The sequence below is a fragment of the Rhinolophus sinicus genome, chromosome 16, assembly GCF_057876585.1.
Source record: "Rhinolophus sinicus isolate RSI-liver-muscle chromosome 16, RSI-T2T, whole genome shotgun sequence".
NCBI classification, from domain to species: Eukaryota; Metazoa; Chordata; class Mammalia; order Chiroptera; family Rhinolophidae; genus Rhinolophus; species Rhinolophus sinicus.
This window is the reverse complement of record NC_142516.1, coordinates 52,224,641-52,245,398: the sequence shown is the minus strand read 5'-3', so window position 1 is coordinate 52,245,398 and position 20,758 is coordinate 52,224,641. Positions and strand designations below refer to the sequence as shown.

The window sequence follows — 20,758 nt, the reverse complement described above, 5'->3', positions numbered from 1 at the left end:
GAGATGCCTCTCTCTTCATGCCTCAATCTCAATCCCTCCATTCACTTAACAAACAGTGATTGAATGCCTACAACGTACCTGGCACTGTTCTTGGAGACAGATATTGCAGTCAACTGAAAATCCCTTCTCACACGATGGTTTCAATCAAGTGGGACAGACAAGCTAAGTATTCTTGAAAAGGGAAATTTAAATAAAGTAAACAAGGCAGATGGGAGGAAATATGGGTCTAACAATATCTGTATGCATACAGCAGGAGGCAATACTCAATACGGTAGTCAGGGAAGGGCTCACAGTAAATGTGGTGAGATGGCGTCACTCACGCCAAGAATACCTTGGGAACCGCGATTCTATGAAAGGACCATGGTATGGCTATGCAGGCCTCTACCGGTCTGGGCTAGCACATTCAGCATCGCCGCAGCAACCCTGACCAGACGACTCACCTAGAGAATTCATTAAACACACAGGTCCCTGAAGGTTCCTGATCAACTGGCAACTGATAGGGAGGACATGTCCACATGGAAGACCCCAGAATCATAGGCTACATGCAAAGATGTCCCCTCCCCACCCCTTTCCAAGCCCTTTCTCCCCAGTGAATAGGGGCCAGAAATCTACTGTTCACAAGCACTCCTGGTGATTTTTATCAGGCAAGTTTGAAAAACACAGGTTTAGTTAAGAACAGATGGACTGTACATATGGAATAAAGAATTCCAGCAACTGTGTGTTGTGCTCCCTCCCAATCGAACCATCCAAACTCCCTACCCCAGCGCGACGGTTCTCTGTGCTGACTGCACATGGGATCACCTGAGCTGTCAAAATATTGACCCTAAAATGCAGCTCAATGGAACAGAATTGAGAGTCAAGAAAGAAATCCACTCATTTGTGGTCAACTGATTTCCGAAAAGGGTGCCAAGATAACAGGGAAAGAATAATCTTCTCAATGAATGATGCAGGAACAACTTCACATGCAAAAGACGAGGTTGGACCCTTCCATCACATTATACACAAAAATTAATTCAAAACGGATCAAAGACCTGCATGTAAGAGGTGAAACTATGAAACTCACAGAAGAAAACAGGAGTAAATCTTCATGATCTTGGGCTAGGCAATGGTTTCTTAAACACAACACCAAAAGTGGAATGATGAAAGAAAAAAAACAAATAAACTGGACTTCATCAAAATTAAAATCTTTTGTGGATACTATCAAGAAAGTGAAAATACAACTCCCAAGATGGGAGAAAATATCTGCAAATCATATACCTGATAAGGATCTAATATCTAGAATATATATGTAAAGAACTCTGACAACTCCATAATAAAAAAACAAATAACCCAATTTAAAAATGGACAAAGGATCTGAACAGACATTTTTCCAAAGAAGATATACATATGGCCAATAGCACATGAAAAGATGTTCAACAACATTAGTCATTTAGCAAAGTGAAAATCAAAACCATTGAAGTACCACTTGCCACCCAATAGAATGGCTCCAATCAAAAAGACAGATAATAACAAATGTGTGGGTCAGGACGTGGAAAAACGAATCCTTATACACTGCTAGTAGAAATTGCCACCACTGTGGAAAACAGTCTGACAGTTCCTCAAATTGTTAAGCAAGGAGTTACTATATGATCCAGCAATTCCACTCTTAGGTATATACACAAGAGAAACAAAAAACTACACCCACACAAAAACTTGTATACAAAAGTTCATAGCAGCATTATTCATAAAGGTCAAAGTGAAAATAATCCAAATGCCCATCAACAGATGAATAAATAAAATGTGGTGTATCCATACAATGGAATATTATTCAGCCATAAAAAGGAATGAAGTACTGACATGCTACAACATGGATGAACCCTGAAAACATCTTGCTAAAGTGAGGGAAGGCAGTCACCAAGAAACTCATATTGCATGAGTCTATTTACATGAAATGCACAGAACAGGCAAATCTATCACAGAGGCAGAAAGCAGATTAGTGGTTGCCTGGGCTGAGGCGAGTGGGAGGAATGGTGAACCACCATAATGGGCAAAGGGTTTCTTTCCGGGGTGGTGAAAATGTTCTAAAATTAGATTGTAGTTATGTTTACACAACTTTTTTATTATACTCAAAACCATTGAACTGTATGCTTTAATGGGTAAACTGTGTGGCATATGAAGTATATCTCAATAAAGCCGTTTAAAATAAACAAATGAATATGTATTTGTGAAGTCAAAAAAAAAGTACTGATCCTGGCTCCCACCCTCACACAGTATATACCAAACTAAGTATAAAGTTTACTGAAAAGAATTTCCCACCCCCTCCTGTCCCTCTGTCTGAGTTGGTCTAATCAGAGGAGAAGAGGAGACCCAAACAATTCCTCACCCTGCCTGGCTGCCCTGACGGCATGTCAGGGGCTAACAGATGAAACAGGAACTGCTCTGGGCAGTAGGCGTTCTGGTGAAGGCTGCATACTAACAGAAAAAGTCCTCACTTCTTTGCTCTCAATTCCTCTTATGATTATGCTACTTTACCTCCATCTTTAAAATACCACTGCATTTGTCAACTCTTCTCTCTGGCCAATAACCCCTCTGCATTGCTGGCTGTGCTTGTAGTGTCTAATTAAACGCTTATGTGTAGTTGTCTCACAATTGCCCCTCCCACCGTGGTGAATTATATAAGCCCCTCAAGGGCAATGACCGTATCTGTCATTGAAACCATGACACCTGCTAGGCACTACATAAGGCATTCATTAATGAGGCGCAGAATAGAATTGAGGAGTTAGAGCTCATTTTGAGAAATGACTTCAACATCCTTAGCAATTAAGGGAAGTCAGTTCTTCCCCTGCTGGCTTTCCTGTCTTACTAACCAATAGACATTTTCAGTTCTTTGCTCTCCACAATCTCCCCCACCCTGTCCTAGGAAAAAAAGAAAACAAACACACCAAACCCACAGATCAACAGTGCACATCTGTGGGCAAAGCCTCCAGCTGGCAGCAATGCAGACACAGCCAGCCATCTCACCCACTCGTCTGGGTTCTAAGGAGCAAACAGCCTGTTCTCTCCTGCACTGCGGCCTCGGCTCTCACACAGGCCCGCTCCCCGTCAGCGCCTCCCGAGCCTACTTCACTCTGAATCGTTCAACTGTGCTAGAAAAACCAGACACCCTCCCAGCTGGCAGAACTCCTAAGAGGCCTCAGCTTGCCTCTGATCTCTTGGAGAAGGATAGGAGAAACACAGATCTGAGTGTGCAGGCCTACAAATTTGCAGCTTTGGGATATTTGTAGCCTTTGGAATGGTTAGAAAAAGCAGAGTTGGTTCCACTTTTTACATAATGTTCTGCCAAGCCCTCAGCCTGAGGAAGGCTGCAAGGGACTGGCTTACGGAATGTTTCAGAACATCCTCCCAGCTCCAGCCCCATTCTCCCTGTCTGCTGTAGCTGGGCTATCAAAGAGCAAACATGCTCGAAAGCTGAGAAATAACCACAGACAATATTAAATCCTAACAAACAGTCTCTTTAAAAAAATGAAAACCAAACAGAACAAGCTCGCCCATAGCTAAAAGCAGTCGAACAGTCACATCCGACGCTGATACACACCCTTCTTCACAGCCCCACAGCCGTAGCCACACACAGGCCCCACGAGCCCCCACCTCCCAGGTGCAGAAACTTCCCTCTCCTCTCTTCCAAACACCACAGTGCAGATCCACACGTCCTAGGCACAACCACGTGACTACACAGTGAGGCAGCGAGAGCCGCAGCACACTGAGCGGCTCGGCTCATTAACCGGTGACCAGTATTAATGGCAGCTTTTCAGACTAACCATTCTAGGGAACTGGGACTGTGCAACTCCCATGTAAAAGGACTTTGAGGGCTGCATCTGCAGTCAACTTTTTAAGAGGCAATTAAGTTCGCAAACTCATCCTAGAAAAAGTGCTACATACCTCATTGCTAAATATCACTGTGGTCACCTTCGAAGTACTCCCCTTGGGAAGCTATGCACCGATGCCAAAATTCAAAGCAATTTTTCTGGAATGGCCATCATCAGAGCTGTCATTGTATTACCCTTGATGTCCTGAATGTCATCCAAATGTCTTCCTTTCAGTATTTCCTTCATCTTCAGGTAAAGAAAGAAGTCATTGGGGGCCAGATCAGGTGAGTAGGGAGGGTGTTCCGATACAGTTATTTGTTTACTGGCTGAAAACTCCCTCACAGACAGTGCCGTGTGAGCTGGTGCATTGTCGTGATGCAAGAGCCATGAATTGTTGGTGAAAAGTTCAGGTTGTCCAACTTTTTCAAGCTGCCTTTTCAGCACTTCCAAATAGTAAACTTGGTGAACTATTTGTCCAGTTGGTGCAAATTCATAATAAATAATCCCTCTGAATTCAAAAAAGGTTAGCAACATTGCTCAAACAAGTTTGCGAATTTGTCAGACTTCGTATTTTTCAGAACAAAGTCATTTATTTTCCAAAAAAAAAAAGCCCCAAATCAATAACCTACTTTTCATGAAAGCCTCCAGTCCATGTGACAAGTTTCAGAGAATCCTAGAACACAGAGATAATTTTTCCTATGTATCTTCCAGCAGCACTGCTAGTCAACAGGTGACAGCCTTTGGGCTCAGTCACCTGCCCATTGAATCCCAATTGCCCAGGACTTGCCAGGTTGCCCGGCGCTGCCCCTTAAAATGTAGCCCCTCTCACCAGATCCGTCTTCTGACGCCTGCTAGAGCATGGGGGTGAAAGCAATCATGGGTGCACACTCTCTCTATGGCAGCTCCACAAGCACAAAACACAACAAAAGGTGCCTGACTCCTGCGCCACCAAGCCACTTGGATACTGGGGTTACCTACTTCTCAGGTCTAAGGAGTTGCTCTAGAAGTTGAGGGGATGGAAGATCCGGTGGTGAGAAGAGAATCTGCTGGATGGAGCCCCCTGTTGTCATTACACCACAGCTTCTAAATATACTGGTGGTGCTTTTTCTGCCAAACAGTGGCTTTCCCAAAGCCCAGATAGCTTCTGCTCTAAGAACGAAGTTATTAAATTCGACTTAAAGGCAGAAGGAAAGAGAGAGCCAGGCTGGCTGCCCTGTTGGGAGATGTGGGTGCCAAGCCAAGTGGCTAAGGACTTACAATGAACAGACCTCTAACCTCTCTTTTTCATCTGGAAACTAAAGATATCACTTGCTTTTACCATTTGCCAAATATGTTCTGGGGTTCAAACAGCTTAATCAAAGTGACAGGGCTTTGCAACACTTAAACACAATTAAATAACACATGTAAGGTGGAGTGGTATCACGCTAGCTCAGGGCAGCAGTTAAACAACTGAACCCAAAAAGCAGGAGGCTTGGCCAGCAGTGCCCACTTTTCCCTGCATTATCTCATTTGATCTGGACACTGCTGTGCTACAGACTAAGTGAGCCAAGACCCCCAATCAATCCGTGTTTCACAGGGACACTGGGCTCTCGCTTCCCAGCACTTCCCAAGTAGCAGAACGAGGTCACTTATTAAAGTTAGAACAAAACAAAGTGGCATGGTTTATTTTAGACCTCCAACTAAAGATAGAAGGAGATCATTTTACGGCGGAATTTGAAAAGATGTGGCGTGGCAGCCTGCCTCAGGCAGGCGGGCACTCGGGTCCAACACTATGGACAGAATCCCAGTCCTTACGTAAGAGCACGGTGGGTCAGGCAAGCACAGCTCGGCTGAGACTGTCTGGGGCTGAGCCCCACTTGCTGACTGTGTGACTCTGGGCACGCGACTCAGCCTCTCTGTGCCTCAACCCCCTCACCTGCAGACCGCATGTGTACTTGTCTTTATACCCTCAGAGGTTTATTATGAGAACTTAATGAGTTCATAGTTGGAAAGCACTTAAAACAACATCTGGCCAACAGAAAACATACTGTTTGTTAAATAAACACCTACCTTACAGAATTCTTGGGAACAGTAAATAAAATGTGTGTAGTCTGTTTAGCAACACAACTGCAGGAAGTTAGTCATAATTTAAAAATTAATGGATATAGATTTATTGATAGCTGAGCAAACAATTTACAACGGACTTCAGGCCTGAAACTGCCCAAAGCACGTTCACTGGGCCTCCTGGCGTTCGAAGTGACCTTAACGGGAGCCTGGCTCTCCCAGACTGGGGCAGGGCAAGGGGGGCTCTGGGTGGGACGGCAGCGTCCAGCGCTGACTGAGCTCCAGTGGGAGCACTGCTGGGAGCACTGAGCACCTGACCTCATTTAAGCCTTGCTCCATCTCCACAAGCCCACTGTTTCAGGAGCGTCCCCTCCTCTCCGGATGACAGCAAGGCTCAGAGATGCTAAATACCTATCCATGGTCTCCCGGTCCCCCGGGGTACAGCCACCACTGAAATCCAACAAAATGCAGAAAGCTCTGGGAACCACAGTCTCCAATCAAACAATTTCTGAAAGTGCTAATTAAGATGCTCACAGATATGTTTTCTTGCTGTTAACCCTACTTTTAATTAAAGTATAAATCCTCCTTAAACTGTAATATTAAGCTTTTTGAGGGGAAGGTAGAACTACTGCCGCCAACTGTAAAACGCCTAAAACTCAACAAATTGAACAGAAAGAAATTCTACACATACCAGCATGTTATCCAATCGTACTTTATTCTACTGGAAAAAAAAAAACCTCGCTGGCCTTCCCGAAGAATTTCACACATATAGACTTACTTTCTCAAGTACCACAGAAAACCACAATCTCCTGAAGTAAGACAAAGGGAAGAAGAACAGGAAGAATATAGACACCTTTATTTTCCAGAAAGAGTTTAAAAGCAACACCGCAAGAAAAAACATCCTCCTTAATCCCACGGTCTGTAAATAGACATTTAAAAAGCTATTTATACCAATCAGAATGTGCAAACTGCCAGAAGAAATACATTTCTTTAAACCAAGGAGGGTCTTGCTTCTGGTTTTTTTGAGAAACTTGAGGTTTCAGAAAACAGATTTTGATGACTTTAACTGCACATAAAAATAAGTGATAGTTTGGCCTCTCAAACTCTTGAATCCAACTAGGATAAACTGTTCCTCCCACCACGATTATACTGACCTTGATTCTGGGCCACTTTCACACTAACCTGTACACACAAATATTGTTAATTTTGTCTACTGGGACCCTGAAGGACATATTTTTCTTCTCACCTTTGCCCTCCACCACTTGGGGCCACTGGAGTCTTCCACAATGATAAAAGGGCTAAAAGGGTCCCAAGCAGATACAGCTTTCAAAAATAAACTTCTTACTACCCCACCCTCCACCTTTTCTAGCTTACCAAAAAGAAAGGGGGCTCCCTTTCCCACCCCATTGCAGCCTCTCTTGCATGAAACCCTGGGAGGCAGGTAATCCAGAGGAAGAATGTCCTGCAATCAAGTCTCAAAACATAATTTTGTAATTTGTCCCACTCCTGTAAAGCTCAATTCAGAGCAGACCACTTTATTTTCCCAGGATATGTAGTAATTTTAGGCAAGGTTTCTAGAACACAAGACACTACAATTAATGTTTAGTGAGGGGTTGTGTAGAGGAGGACACGGGAACTTTAAAAAATGTCCAGTCACATCTTGACCATCTACCTCCACAGGGGCTGCTGACCTGAAAAAATTATAAAGGCCCTGTAGCCAAACAAACAAAAAAAAACAACAACTCTAAAAGTAAAAAAAGTGTCAAGGAAAAATAAAAATACACATTCCATTTTCCACATAATGTTCTGCCAAACCCCATGCCCCATGCCCCATGACCACACACATTTCTAGACACCACTTCATGCTGTGGAGCGGTCAGGCCTTCTGCTGCCCTGAAGCAGAGGCTGGGAAAGCAGCAGCAATGAGACAGCTGAGAAGCTGAAGGGAGCCATGGTGGTCACAGAGCTGTCAGCCACTTCCAGCAAACTCTCTACAGGAAGCGAATCTCTGCGTTTAGGGCGCTAGACTCCCAGCCCTCACCTCCTCCCCAAATGCCTTAACTACAAAGTCTATTTTAGCAATGTTGATTCCTGATGTGAGTGTGCCATTTAGGATTACTCAATTTCAGGTTTCCTGTCCTGTGAAATACTTGATACAAGTTATCTGCAGATAATGTGGTCCTCATCAGTTTCCTGCTTATCATTCTTCCCCCACTGAGAACAGAATGTATTCTCTTCCATTTCCTTGTTCTAAAAAAACCTCCTAACACCAAGTCAAAAAAACAAAACAAAACAAAACCCTCCAAAAAAGTCTTTCAAGCTCCTGGTCTCCACGTCCCCCTCAAGCCATGGTCCAAGGGTACAATGCCCCCTCAGCAACGCTCGCCCCTTTCTCAATGCGATGGCACCACCATTCTTCAGTTATCACAGTACTGTACCTTTCAGATATACAGCATCGGTACCATGATAACCGAAAAAGGACAGTTCAGTCTCATATCTACCTGAATACTTCCTCCCACACGGCGAGCACCCCCCAGCCCCCACCCCCAGATGGCCATGTTAAGATCTCAAGCATATAAGCACATGTCCCCACACCCAGATGTCAGAGCTCACACGGGCTGCTTACAGCAACCTCATTTACTATCAATGGGAAGTGCTTCTTTCACGGTGCTGTTAATAATTCAAGTCTTCTGATGAGCTGCTCTTTTTGGAGACTGCTTGCTTTAATACCTCAGCAGTCAACTTCTGATAACATCCAATGGCCTCAAGAGCACTTTTACAATTTCCCTACTTGTCCAGTGGCATGACTGTGGACTTTGCCTCTTTTCTTCATGTTTCTAGCCAATTCACACCCTATCACCTAGGATGAAGAGATGGTCCTATTTGCCACAGCTGGGGAAAAGAGGGATTAAAAAAACTAACAACAAAATCCAAGCTATAATGGAACCAGGAGTTTACCTCCAAAATGGAAAAAACTCTAAAGCATAAACAAAAGGACTGTCCAATCTATCACACAATTTTAATGACACAGAAATGATGAAACCACAGGAGAGAAAGGAAGGCAAAAATCCTCGTGAAACACCACATTTTTAAGAGCGACAACCTCTAGCTCATTTACGGATCAGTAAGGTGTGCACAGTGGTGGCTGTGCGCAGTACAGCACCTTTGTCATTTCATGCATTTGGGAGGTGAGACGGGACAGCATGACGAGGCTGCAGAAAACAACTCACGTGTAGGGCGAGAGTGGGCCTAACAGGACTTTGGACACATCCTGCTGTCCGAGGGACATGAGCAGCAGAGCCAGGCTTTGGTTGGTCGAATCCACACATCCACCCTGTGAAGACAAACACTTTAAAGATTACTTGTCGTGCCAACCAGAAAATGGAAAACCACAGCAACAGTCACAGGTATGGAACAAAATAATACGGAGCTTTTAAGAGTAATCTTTGTATCAATTAACTTCAGGAGGTTAAACTAACAGTTAATCAGAACAATTGTATTAGCTGAGACTATCAGAATTCAAGTTTACTGAGGTATCTTGTAAAAAATAAAAGCTCCCCTTAGTAATTAAAGCAGCAGCAGGACATATAAGCCAAAAAGCATAATCAATGCTAGGAAGTGTATAATTAATTGAGGGTGAAGTAAATGCTGCTTCTGTTTATTTAATCTGTCACTGACCACAGTCAATCTGACATCAAACGGCCTTTACCTTTCAAGGTTTTTATCTATGTATAGCACTATTCAGTCACACTCAGAAACTATTTGCCATGTTACATTACTTTCTCCTCTTTATCTCTTCCCGTGTGCCTCAAAACTGAAGAGCTGTTAGGGTCAGATCCCTCCATTCCTATTACTTATGCTCTATTTTCCCCTAATTTTCCTTGTTTTTCTCCCAAATCAATAAGCAGAACAGAATTCTTTTCACAAATTTTCTCTTGAAGTATAACTGCTTTGGTTGCCTTTCTTCTTTTATTATCAAATTTCTTGACTATTTCAGCCATTTTGCTTCTATTATACTAGATCTGTGCATTACTGCTGTTTACATTTGTGTCTTTAAAAAAGTCTGTATTTGTGGGATAACTCTATGTAACACAGTTCAAACTTACATTGTACACAGTGAAAGCAGGATGACCTTAAATTTCCACATATTTTGCACAAGTCACAAAAAGAACCCAGTTTCTGACCAAAGCACATTAGAGTACAAGGCTAGACTTTCCCCGACTTTGAACAGAACAGGTGGCCGGCCACCCACTGCTGTTCATGTGGGTACACTTCTCTCCTTTTTAAATGCATGTAGGTAGGTAAGAAATCCATTCTTAGGCAGACACTCACTCTTTGCTCTCAGACTTCATTTATGACAATGGAGTAAGAAAATAGAGGGCTTCTCGTACTGCTAGCCTTTATGAAAATCTATTGCTCTTCCTAAACTGAGTTAATATTTTCCTCACTTAGCAAATGCTAGGACAAGTAGAGTTATAGTATATATATATTTCCATCCAAAGATGAAAACCTGACCTACAAAGAACGTGAGAACCAACAAAACTAATTGTTTTATAGAACTTGCTCCCTTTCATAAAACTGTCTAAAACTAAGCTGTTCTCTTCAGGCTCTGCTTCCTATCACTAGTCTACCAATGTTGCTATTCCACCATTCTCAACTGATTTTTATTATGTACCAGACCAATATTTTAGTGCAATAAACATGTTGGGGTCTGTGTACAGAACACCATGGAGGAGTGATGAGGCCACCCCGACAGCAGGTACAACCCTTGTGCCATGTTGCTTCAATCTCACTGCAAAGATGAGATATGAGCAGGAGCCAGAAACAATTCAAGGCAAAGCCAAAGCCATGCAGCAGCTGAGGGCTGTGGGCACTGGGCGGGCGGGGCAGGGAGGGAGGCTTTGGGGAGGTGGGGACTTATATTGGCCCTGGAGGGGTGAGCAGGGTTGGGGGGGGGGAGAGCAGGAGGATGGGGGAAATATGACCCAGGGATAGTGGGGAACAGCCAGGAGGCCAGGTCTGAAAGTGGCAGTATCTATCTGCGGAGAAGTACGTGAAACTGCGGGGAGAAGGTGGAGCAGACAGACTGAGGGCTTTTCTGAATAACGGGTTTTGACTTTACTTTGGGAAGTGCGAAGCTAGTGAAGGTCGTTGAGCACTAAGTGGTAAAAAGATCAGATCATTGTATTGGCGGGGGGGCGGGATTTAGACTGAAGATGTTGGAGAGGATTTGGAAAGGACTCCCCCCTCCCCTGCAAGTGGGGAGAGCCAGCACACATAATAGGCGTTGGGGGGAGGGGCAGTAATGGGCAGAGGGTAGTAGATGGAAGCAGCAAAAAAAATGGATAGGAAAGAGCAGTTCCAGAAAGCCTGGAACAGAATTGAGAGGACTTGGTAACTGGTGAGATATAAATAGAACAAGAGGGATTAGATCAGAGGATTAAAATTCTGGTAAAAATAAACCAGACATTCAAAGGGGATGAATTCTTATTACTCAATAAACCATGTCACATCACAGATCTATAAAGAATTATTCACAAAAACATGAGGCATTTTGTCCGTTTAATAACTAAAGAGCATAGACACAAACAAAGGAAGTTTTCTTAAAGATTAAAACAAACAAACTTGGTACAGGCACAATGAAATGGTTTAAAGTGGAACTTAACTAGAATAGAAAAATACAATGACCTCATCCAGGTTGCAAGTTTTCTCTCTTGTGGACTGGGGGCTGTGCTTTCACCCTGAGGTCTAGAATACGCTGTTTATGGGGATGTAAAACACTCCACTTGTGCTCGTAGTTCCCACTGGGCTGTTCTGTAATATGATGCTTCCAATTCCCCCTGGTCTACTGGAAAGAGATGGAGGCATCCCCAGGGCTTGCCAGCCACCACGCACCCAGGAAGAGAAACCTAAACAAATCCCCAGGGACTTAGGAACGCATATATCACACGCACATTCTGCCCTCACAAATGTCCAGATGACAAACTTCCTGAACTAAGTAACTGACAGAGGTAACCTCTTGATTATTTACTCCCAACTTTCAAAATAAAAATAAAAAATCACTAAATTAAGCATCAAACATTGGACTGATTTAGCATCAAAAAGCTGAGCCAGACCTTGATTGCACAAAATCGTGAGAAGATACTTCCTCCTTCAGGATTTCATTTGACAGGATATTTCTTTTCTCTATTTCGTAGCTGAATGGTGAGTAAAGCGGATGGAGTTACTCTACTGAAGACACAATTATAGGTCCTTTGTCTTCCATTTTAATTAGACGGACATTAAATAAAACCACTTACCTGGACATTGTAATTAACTCTAAAACAGTGCTTTCTTACTTGTTCCCCCTTGAGAGCAATGAGTTATTTTCAAGAATGATGACCTGCATCACGGAAGTGGCTTGTGACATACACTGTTTGCCTTAGTGGGACCTGCGAGGGATCAACACCCACGGCCCCAGGCATCACCCTACCATACCTACCACAGTGATTAATAAATTACAGGAGCAAAAGGAGGAATTAAAAAAAAAAAAAAATCACCACTATACCCCGGCCTTACTGGTTTTATTTCACTGGGCTTACACATGATTTTTGCTACTTCAAGCAGGGCAAAACTTTCTTGGAGACTTCAGGAAAGAACCACAGAAATGCCTAATAACTGAGAATAAATACACAGATAAATACAGAGATGAAAGGCTCTTCAGCTGGAGGGGAAAAAAAGCCAACTTACAAATATTACGCATCACCCAGAATGCAGTTCTTGCTAGCACTTAGTTCAAGGGTGTGCAGCCTCGCATACACAGCAGAGAAATGACTGTCCCTGGGAGCCTGTCCTGGATCTGCATGGCACGAAAAGGTTTCACCTGTCTGACATGGAGCCAAGGCAAAAGATGGAGCAGAGTAACGGAAATCTGGGAGCCACATGTGTGATTCTCCTCTAACCAAGTATATAGGACTTCAAAGAATGTATTTTCAGGCAGCCTCGTCTTATTTCTCCTGCCACCATCCTTCCTTCCCTCCCAATTTCTTTCTTGCTTATTTTAGGTCACCCCAACTATTTTGGGGAAACAGAGTAAAAGTGTATGTATGCCTCTGTGCATGCTGCTCATATGAATCAACAGAGAAAAAACTGTGGCAACTGAGAGGACAGGTTGGTCCAGGCAGGTCTGAGCTGTGTCCCCCCAACCAGAGCTGCAGATGAAAGATGGCAACTGATGAATTCTTGTCTTCAGCTTTGTGTCGCCTTTCTTTGACCTGTGTTCTCGTCTTTCCAAAGCCCCTTGCCATGCTCTGACACAGGCTTGCCTTCCCTAAACATTCTTCTATGTTCTACAACACCCACTGCAAATCTAGCCTGTTGACACTATTTTCTACCTGAATCAATTGCTACACACAAACCCAGACTTCCGACTTCCCTTGGAAAACCTGAAGACAATAAGCCCTCGTTCCCACATGGTAACACCCAGGGGAGCAGCTTCGGCAGGGCAATGCATTCTCTTCAACTAGCCAGGCCCCACCTAACCTGCTTCATTTTTTTTTTTTTTTACCTCCTCTCTCGTATGAGTCTGTTCCAGTTCTTTCCTCTCTCCACAGTTAAAACTTACCTGTCCCGTATCCTAATCTGGGGGGGCTGGATCTCTGCTCACTGACTAGTTTAGATAATCCATTAAATTATTTCATGTTAAACTGTTTAATCGGTAGGAAGAGGCTAACTCCTTGGCTTAAGCCGTTGGCTTAAGAGGAGAAAGTTGCTAAGGAGTAAGAATGAGAGATAATGAACTGCTTCCTGATGGCTCCTCTCCTGACCTGCAAAGGTTGAGTACATACCCTGTAGATTTCTTCCAGGAGCAGCTTGGCACAGCTCCTCCCGAGGTCCTCTGGAAGCACCGCTTCTCCCTGGCCCTGAGGGTTAGAGGCCAGCTCCGCACTGAGGAACGTGCCGTTGGTGGTCTCAGCAACCAGCGACAACCCAAAGCCTGGAGACCTGGGGGTTCAAAGGCACAGATACTGAGTAACGTTCATGAAGTGGGGTTCACATGCAGCAAAGGAAAGACAAACATCCTTCTGATGGCATGCTGTCTGGTTACACCAAGACTTATTAGGGTTCCTTCTAGCTTACACAGGAAATACACCATGTCTCCCTGAAAATAAGACCTAGCCAGACTATCAGCTCTAATGAGTCTTTTGGAGCAAAAATTAATAGAAGACCCCGTCTTATTTTAATATAAGATCGGGTCTTATATAATATAATGTAATATAAGACCAGGTTTTATATTACTTTTTGCTCCAAAAGACACATTAGAGCTGCTGGTCCAGCGAGGTCTTATTTTCCGGGACACAGGGTACATTACTTCGTGAGGACACACATGGCAGAACCAAGGAAGATGCATCTTGCACTGCTTTTCCTATTAGCCCTCTGTTCCCTTCCCCCCACTCCTCCTACACTGTAAAACATCCTACTATGTGGGTTTATAATAACATTAGCAAGGGCTACCAGACATTGAGCACCTACTTTCTGCCAGTTTCTGCAGTCGATATTATGTCTCCATTTACAAATGAGGAGATGGAGACATTACGCACCTGGCACCAAGTCCACACAGCAAGAAGGTGACTGAGATGTGTGCCAATCGCAGGTCTTTGTCCAAAACCTACACAAGTTCTCCACCACAGCCTGCACTCACAACCCAGGGGCAAGCAGCCCGGAGACCTCAGTGCAGCTCTTCTTGAGAAACATCAGGCTTTTCCCCCGATAATGAAAACCACCACACAAGCTAGCAAGGGCCTAGATAAGGCACACCTTTATGTTTCTGTCCCCAAGGGACACCTCTAAGCCAGAATTCTAGGAGCTGGCACTATGTTCTCTCCCATTGTGTTTCTAATACCCTCTTGTTCAGGACCACAGCTCACTCATTCACTCATGCATCCAACAAACATTTGGGGAAAAGCTTCCATGGGACAGGAACTGGGGACACTGTGGTTACACCTGCCCTCAAAGACTTTGGTGACAACTAGTTTAACACAAAACCAAATCAGTCCATAAACAATAAAAACAAACATGTCTCCACCAAGTTTCCAGATCTGACACCTCAAATCTACTGCACCCAGTGTCTTAAAAACATACGAAGTCTGACAACTAAGTTCAAGAACTTGTTGCTAACTTTTTGGATATCAGAGGGATTATTATGAATTTGTACCAATTGAACAGTTAACCAAGTTTACTATTTGGAAGTGCTGAAAAGGCTGCGTGAAAAAGTTAGACGACCTGAACTTTTCGCCAACAACTCATGGCTCTTGCATCACGACAATGCACCAGCTCACACAGCATTGTTTGTGAGGGAGTTTTTAGCAAGTAAACAAGTAACTATATTGGAACACCCTCCCTATTCACCTGATCTGGCCCCCAATGACTTCTTTCTTTACCCAAAGAGAAAGGAAATATTGAAAGGAAGACAGTTTGATGACATTCAGGACATCAAGGGTAATACGATGACAACTCTGATGGCCATTCCAGGAAAAGAGTTCCAAAATTGCTTTGAAGGTGGACTATGTGCTGGCATCGGTGCATAGCTTCCCAAGGGGAGTACTTCGAAGGTGACCGTAGTGATATTCAGCAATGAGGTATGTAGCACTTTTTCTAGGATGAGTTCGCAAATTTAACTGTCAGACCTCGTATGTCATCAGGAAGGAACAGCCACCTTCTGAGCAGTACAGCCCACACGCAATCACCATACAGACCTGCCTCTTTTGACAAAAGTCAACACACGTGTTCAAGAAGCACCTTCTATGCATCTGGCACAACATGAACCAAGATACTTATTTCAGAAAAACTATGTGTAAAATTAATGATGTTTCAAATGCACTATATTAGCTCACTGTAGGGAGGAACTATAATGACCAGTCATTAATTTCTTTTAAAAAATTTGACTGTCTTGCAGCCCAGGGTTAATAACACCTGCCAAGAGAAGGGGCTGAAGTGAGTTACTTATTTATTGAAAGGTACCGGGGCACTCTGAGTAATGCTTAACAGTCTAACACCGTGCCAGCCACTCATCATCATGGGACATTCTAGCACCATCTCAAGCTGCCTTTCAGTCACTTGACCAAGAGCAGGAGGGGGCGTTCAGCTCAGCAGCAGAAGCAGTGGCACGCAAAAATAAAGAGTGAAAAATGGAGGGAAGGGAGAACCTGAAGAGAAGCTACTATCACTGCTTTAACCCACTTACCTGAATTTCCCAAGAACTTCCAAATTTTCCCATCCACGTGAATTTTTTAGGGCACGTGTATTTGTTATTACAACAAACTTTATACTTCATCGCTCCATTTAATATATTCGTTTTACAGAAAACAAGATAATATATTAAGCTTTATGTACTTTACTCCAATTTCCCCCTCATTTGCGGTGTGTGTCGTCAGCCCCATTTCAAATTACGCTGACAAAGTAGATGGTCACCAGGTGGCCTCATTGAAGACGCACATTAGTACAGTTTATAAAGAGACAAGCCTCCCAAACTTTCCAACTGATAAAGGATAGATTTTTCTTTATAAGTCATTACATGAGAGTCAAAAGGGGACCACACTAGAGACGTGCGTGCTGGTCCGAGCACTGACGCAGACCATCAGGAAGTGCTGGCCCCAAGGCTCTCGGCCACGGCCACAACATAACTCTCACTTCCGGATTTCAATAAGCCTAATTCATGTGGATACTTCACTGACTTAGAAGAAGAAAATATCCACCCATGACTTTATCATTTCATAACAGAGAAGATCACCATTTGTCACCTGTAACTTAACAGTTAGAAAACTAAACACAAACATAACTGCATACATTGGTTTTAATTTCTGAAGGGGAGCTTGGAGGTGATGGCCCACGCCTCTCATACACCCACATCTCGATCCATGCCTGAGCTTCCTACTCAGCATGAGCAAGTATGGGACCAGCCCACACCCTAGGCTCAGCCAAGTCAGTGGAAGTATAAAAAGCCACACTCGAGCTGGCGGCGGTATGGCCTTCAGGCCTGCTCTGCTTCATTCCGGGCCACTCTTTGGTAGAGGCAGAGGCCAAAGAGAAAAGGCACTATGGAGAGGAAGCCATTCAGATACCTGCTGCTGCTAGCTGTCCTCCCCCATCCGTCTGTAATCCCCCTGGCCAAGAATAGAAGAGAAAGAAAAGTATAACCTCAGCAGCTATGGTCCATTTCTACAGCACCTACTATGTGCCAGGTGTGCCTTAGTGGCTCATGTATCTGAACGTTTCATCTTTCCAATAATGTAAGGATGCAGACATTATCGCTCCCACAGTATAAACATGGAAAACACTGGTGATATTTGAGCAAAACACCAAAGGCTTGGGACCATCACTGACCTTTCCAAATTCCAGAAGAAAGGGCCAGCTTTGCACACAAATGCTTTCCCAACGCTAACCTCTGACACCACCACCTCTGTTGCTTTGGACTATGAGCCACCGTGTTTCAGAAATCACCTTCATCTTTCCCTCGGGCTTCACAAAGGTCAGAGATCCCATAACACGCAGCCCTCCCAGTCCAGGAATATATGGATGTTTACTTTCAACTTTTCTTTATGTTTAACATTTTCACAGTAAAAAAAATGGGTTTTACTTGCTTCTCTAACTTGTTTTTAAATATACAATCAACTAAAAAAGTTATTTTCATTACATAGATCATTAACTTTTTATTTTCTAAAGTGAGGTTTTCCACAAAGACTTTCACTAAATCAAACTCAAATCCGCAATAACAACTTTTCTTTGGCTCTAGGGATGGTGTTCCCCTTGATGGAGAGAGAATGTGACTGGCGCCTGGGCCAACAAAGGATTTTTCTCCCTAAACTGTTATTTACTCAGGATAGATGAACTTGTTTCTGTTTTTGTGGGAACAGAGTGCAGATGGGATTTAAAGCTTACAGCGCTGTTTATTAATAGTTTTCATTCCCCCTGGCTGGGGACTGGGCGCCTCATCTCCCAGCACTGGCCGCTACGACGCTTCTGTGACGGGAGTTGTTGGTGACACTGGCAATAAGTCAGAAGGAAATTAATTCTGAAATTGTTCTTCCAAAAAAAAAAGAAATTGTTCTTCCTTTGGCTGCCCAATCTCAGAGCTGGCAGTTCTAACTTCAGTCAGGAGTCTGAAAAAGGCTGGGGCAGCTGCAAAATTAGGCTCCAAAAATGCACAGGCACTTACTTCCCAGAGTTGACGCCTTTCATGTGGTCTGTGTAAATATAGATGTCGGGTATGAACTTGTTGAGGATGCTCCTTGCGGAATCCACAATCCGGTTTGCCATCTGAGGTGATACACGCACGGAGTACCTACAAACTGCAGTTAAGGGTGTCACGCTGCTTTGACGTCAGAATAGAGAAAAGTCAGTTACAAAGCTAGCAAGATTTATGAAACTGCAATAACAAACTGGGACTTCTAATTCCATTTTATTTTCCAGCTGTATTTCATTACTTGACTGTACAGTACTATTATCAATTTTTATATTATTTTTATTTATTATAATTTTTACATTATTGTTCTAAAAGGCTTAAATGCTCATGGTGAAAAAAATCCAAACAATAGAGTTGGAAAGTAAAACCTCCCAACCCTGCTCTAGACTTCCTATCCTGCCCTTAGCAACAGTTCAATGCCATTTTGGAACAAGTGAAGGCAACTGCTTCTCTGTGAGGTATGAGCCAGGCTCCTTTTGAAGTATTCTCTGACCATCCCCACTGCTGCAACCAATGAGTCTTTCTCTTAGAACCTAAGACCAGAACAGACACCACCCTGGGGCTGACCAACCCATCCCCTGGTCTGTTGACGGGGAAAGCAGGAAAAGATTAGTGAAAGAGCATGGTGGCTGTTGTGTATAAAGAGCTAAATAGTTGTTGTTTTGTTTCTGTTTTTTAATTTACAGAGGCTATTTCCAATTATTTAAGTATCAATTACTCCACAGACGCCTTACAACTGTTATCTTATAGTCACAATACTGGTAATTAGCACTTTTACAACAGGGTACCCCCAGAAAGGAAAGGAGGACAATATTAGCAACTCAAGCGAAGAGGCTGGTGCTTAAGGAGGCGGAAACTGTTACCTAATTCAAACTTTATTACAGAGACCGGCTCTCCCTAACCCTACAAATCAAATAAAAAATATGTACCGAGCACTTTCAATGTGCAATGCACAGTCACGAGCTAGCCGCATACGTGGAACGAGGGGCTAAAGAAACAGAGAAGTAATTTAACACGTGGTCTTTCCGCTACCTTATACAAACCTCGTGTGGCAAGTCCAACAGGGAGACAAGATGCATGGTACGCCTATTCCAGCTCAACTCTTCAAAAATTACTATCAATAGCACATTTAATTTTCATTGAACTGCAGAAACAAAAAGCTGAGTCTGTGCAAAATCTTGACTAGCATCGAGCTTCCCGTTTTGATCTATCCTGAACATTCCAAAGGCCGATCTTTCTCATGCTGGTAAGAATCTCCCAGGAACTCCAGGCCCTCCTGCACCTTGCTGTCTGACCCTCCAGCCTGCTCAGTGTTCACCCCCAACCCAGCGACATCGCCCCTCCACCCATCCAAATTCTCCAAGTTCTTCATCCCAAACTGCTTTCTTTCATTCTTCCATTACTGAGTCCCTCTTTCTCCTCACACCCTCCAGTCAACATCCAACTGCAGTCTGCACTTGAACTTACCATACATCCCCCTTCATGTACACACATTTTTGTTCGTCGAGACCGCACACTCCATAAGGAAAGGGGCACTGCTGCTATATCCCTCCCAACTCTCTAATACACTACTTTTGTACTCAGAAATATTCGATAAATATTTGACTTGACTCAAAGGACAAAGCTGAAATGAGGAAAGAGCAAAGAGGGATTTTTCAATACACACACAGAGTCCAGTTACATCACCACATCTTCTGTCCAGAATGTACTTTTGACCACAGGCAGCTTAGACAAACAGTCCCAGGTCTCATACCCTTTGGACCAGGTAGCTGCTGTTCTGAGGCCTGAGGCTGCCCACTCCTTCTAGGAGAGCACAAATGTCACTATCCTGACACATAATCTCAGAGCGTTCATAGTTCCCAAAGTTCTTTCACGTACATTATCAACTTATTTTATGCTCATGGTAACCCTCTGGCAAGGGCCAAATAATCCTGGTTCTAGGGCTTACACTGAGGACAACTGGGTCACAGAACTAAGATTCAAAATTAAACAGATCCACTTCCCAAAGACAAGCTTCTCCTCTATCCCTCCAGAGATGTGGAAACCAGGAGGTGACAATGCCAACTCAAGGCCAGAGGAAGTCTATACTAGAATCAGGCAGTGCAGTGAACAGAAAGGAGTTTTAAAGTCAGCTACATCCCAAGGTCACTATGGAGCCACTTGAGTTGGCATGGAGGCCCCACGCCCAGGAACAGCTAAGAGTTCCAGAATCAGACTACCTGTGTTGAAGTCCCAGCTCCAGTGAACTGCGTCATACTGGATCCAATATGCGATTCTCCGTGCCTTCACTTCCTCATCAGTGAGAGAAGGATAATCATTATACTCTCCTCGCAGGGTTTGGAGTCTCAAATGAAATAATGCATGCGAAGTGCTTAGCGATGCCTGAGGATGGTCAGAGCCCAGTGAATGCTAACTATTGCTTTCTCTTACTGTTGGTCCAAGATTCAAACCCCAGAGCAGAGGTTCTTGTCCTTTTAGGAATCAGACCCAAGAATCTGAAGGAAGCTATGAAACCTCTCTCAAGAAACACAAGAATACACACTTTTGCAGACAATTTCAGGGGTTGTGAACATCTTGAAGCTCATTTATGAATACCATATTAAGAACTCATATCCAAGAGAGACAAGTCCATACAGAACTCCCACCCCTC

The 20,758-nt window shown here is 43.7% G+C and overlaps 1 protein-coding gene across 6 annotated transcripts in view; it reads right to left on the bottom strand.

Annotated features, from left to right (window-relative positions):
- RCL1 (RNA terminal phosphate cyclase like 1) overlaps nt 1–20,758 on the bottom strand; it is a 50,184-nt gene that overhangs the window by 1,207 nt on the left and 28,219 nt on the right. The window contains exons 6-10 of one of the 6 annotated variants that reach the window (XR_012495722.2): nt 18,082–18,207; nt 13,715–13,871; nt 9,119–9,222; nt 4,475–4,518; nt 3,919–4,353 (exon numbers count right to left, since the gene is read on the bottom strand). Coding sequence is in view for 2 of the 6 variants with exons in the window: in XM_019729774.3 (XP_019585333.2) it covers nt 9,119–9,222; nt 13,715–13,871; nt 18,082–18,207 (387 nt within the window). In the remaining 4 variants the exon portion in view is untranslated. Of the gene's footprint in view, nt 1–78; nt 172–3,918; nt 4,519–9,118; nt 9,223–12,004; nt 12,086–13,714; nt 13,872–18,081; nt 18,208–20,758 lie in introns of those variants that run through there. The other 5 variants (XR_012495723.2, XR_012495720.2, XR_012495721.2 and 2 more) reach the window with 5 other exon arrangements.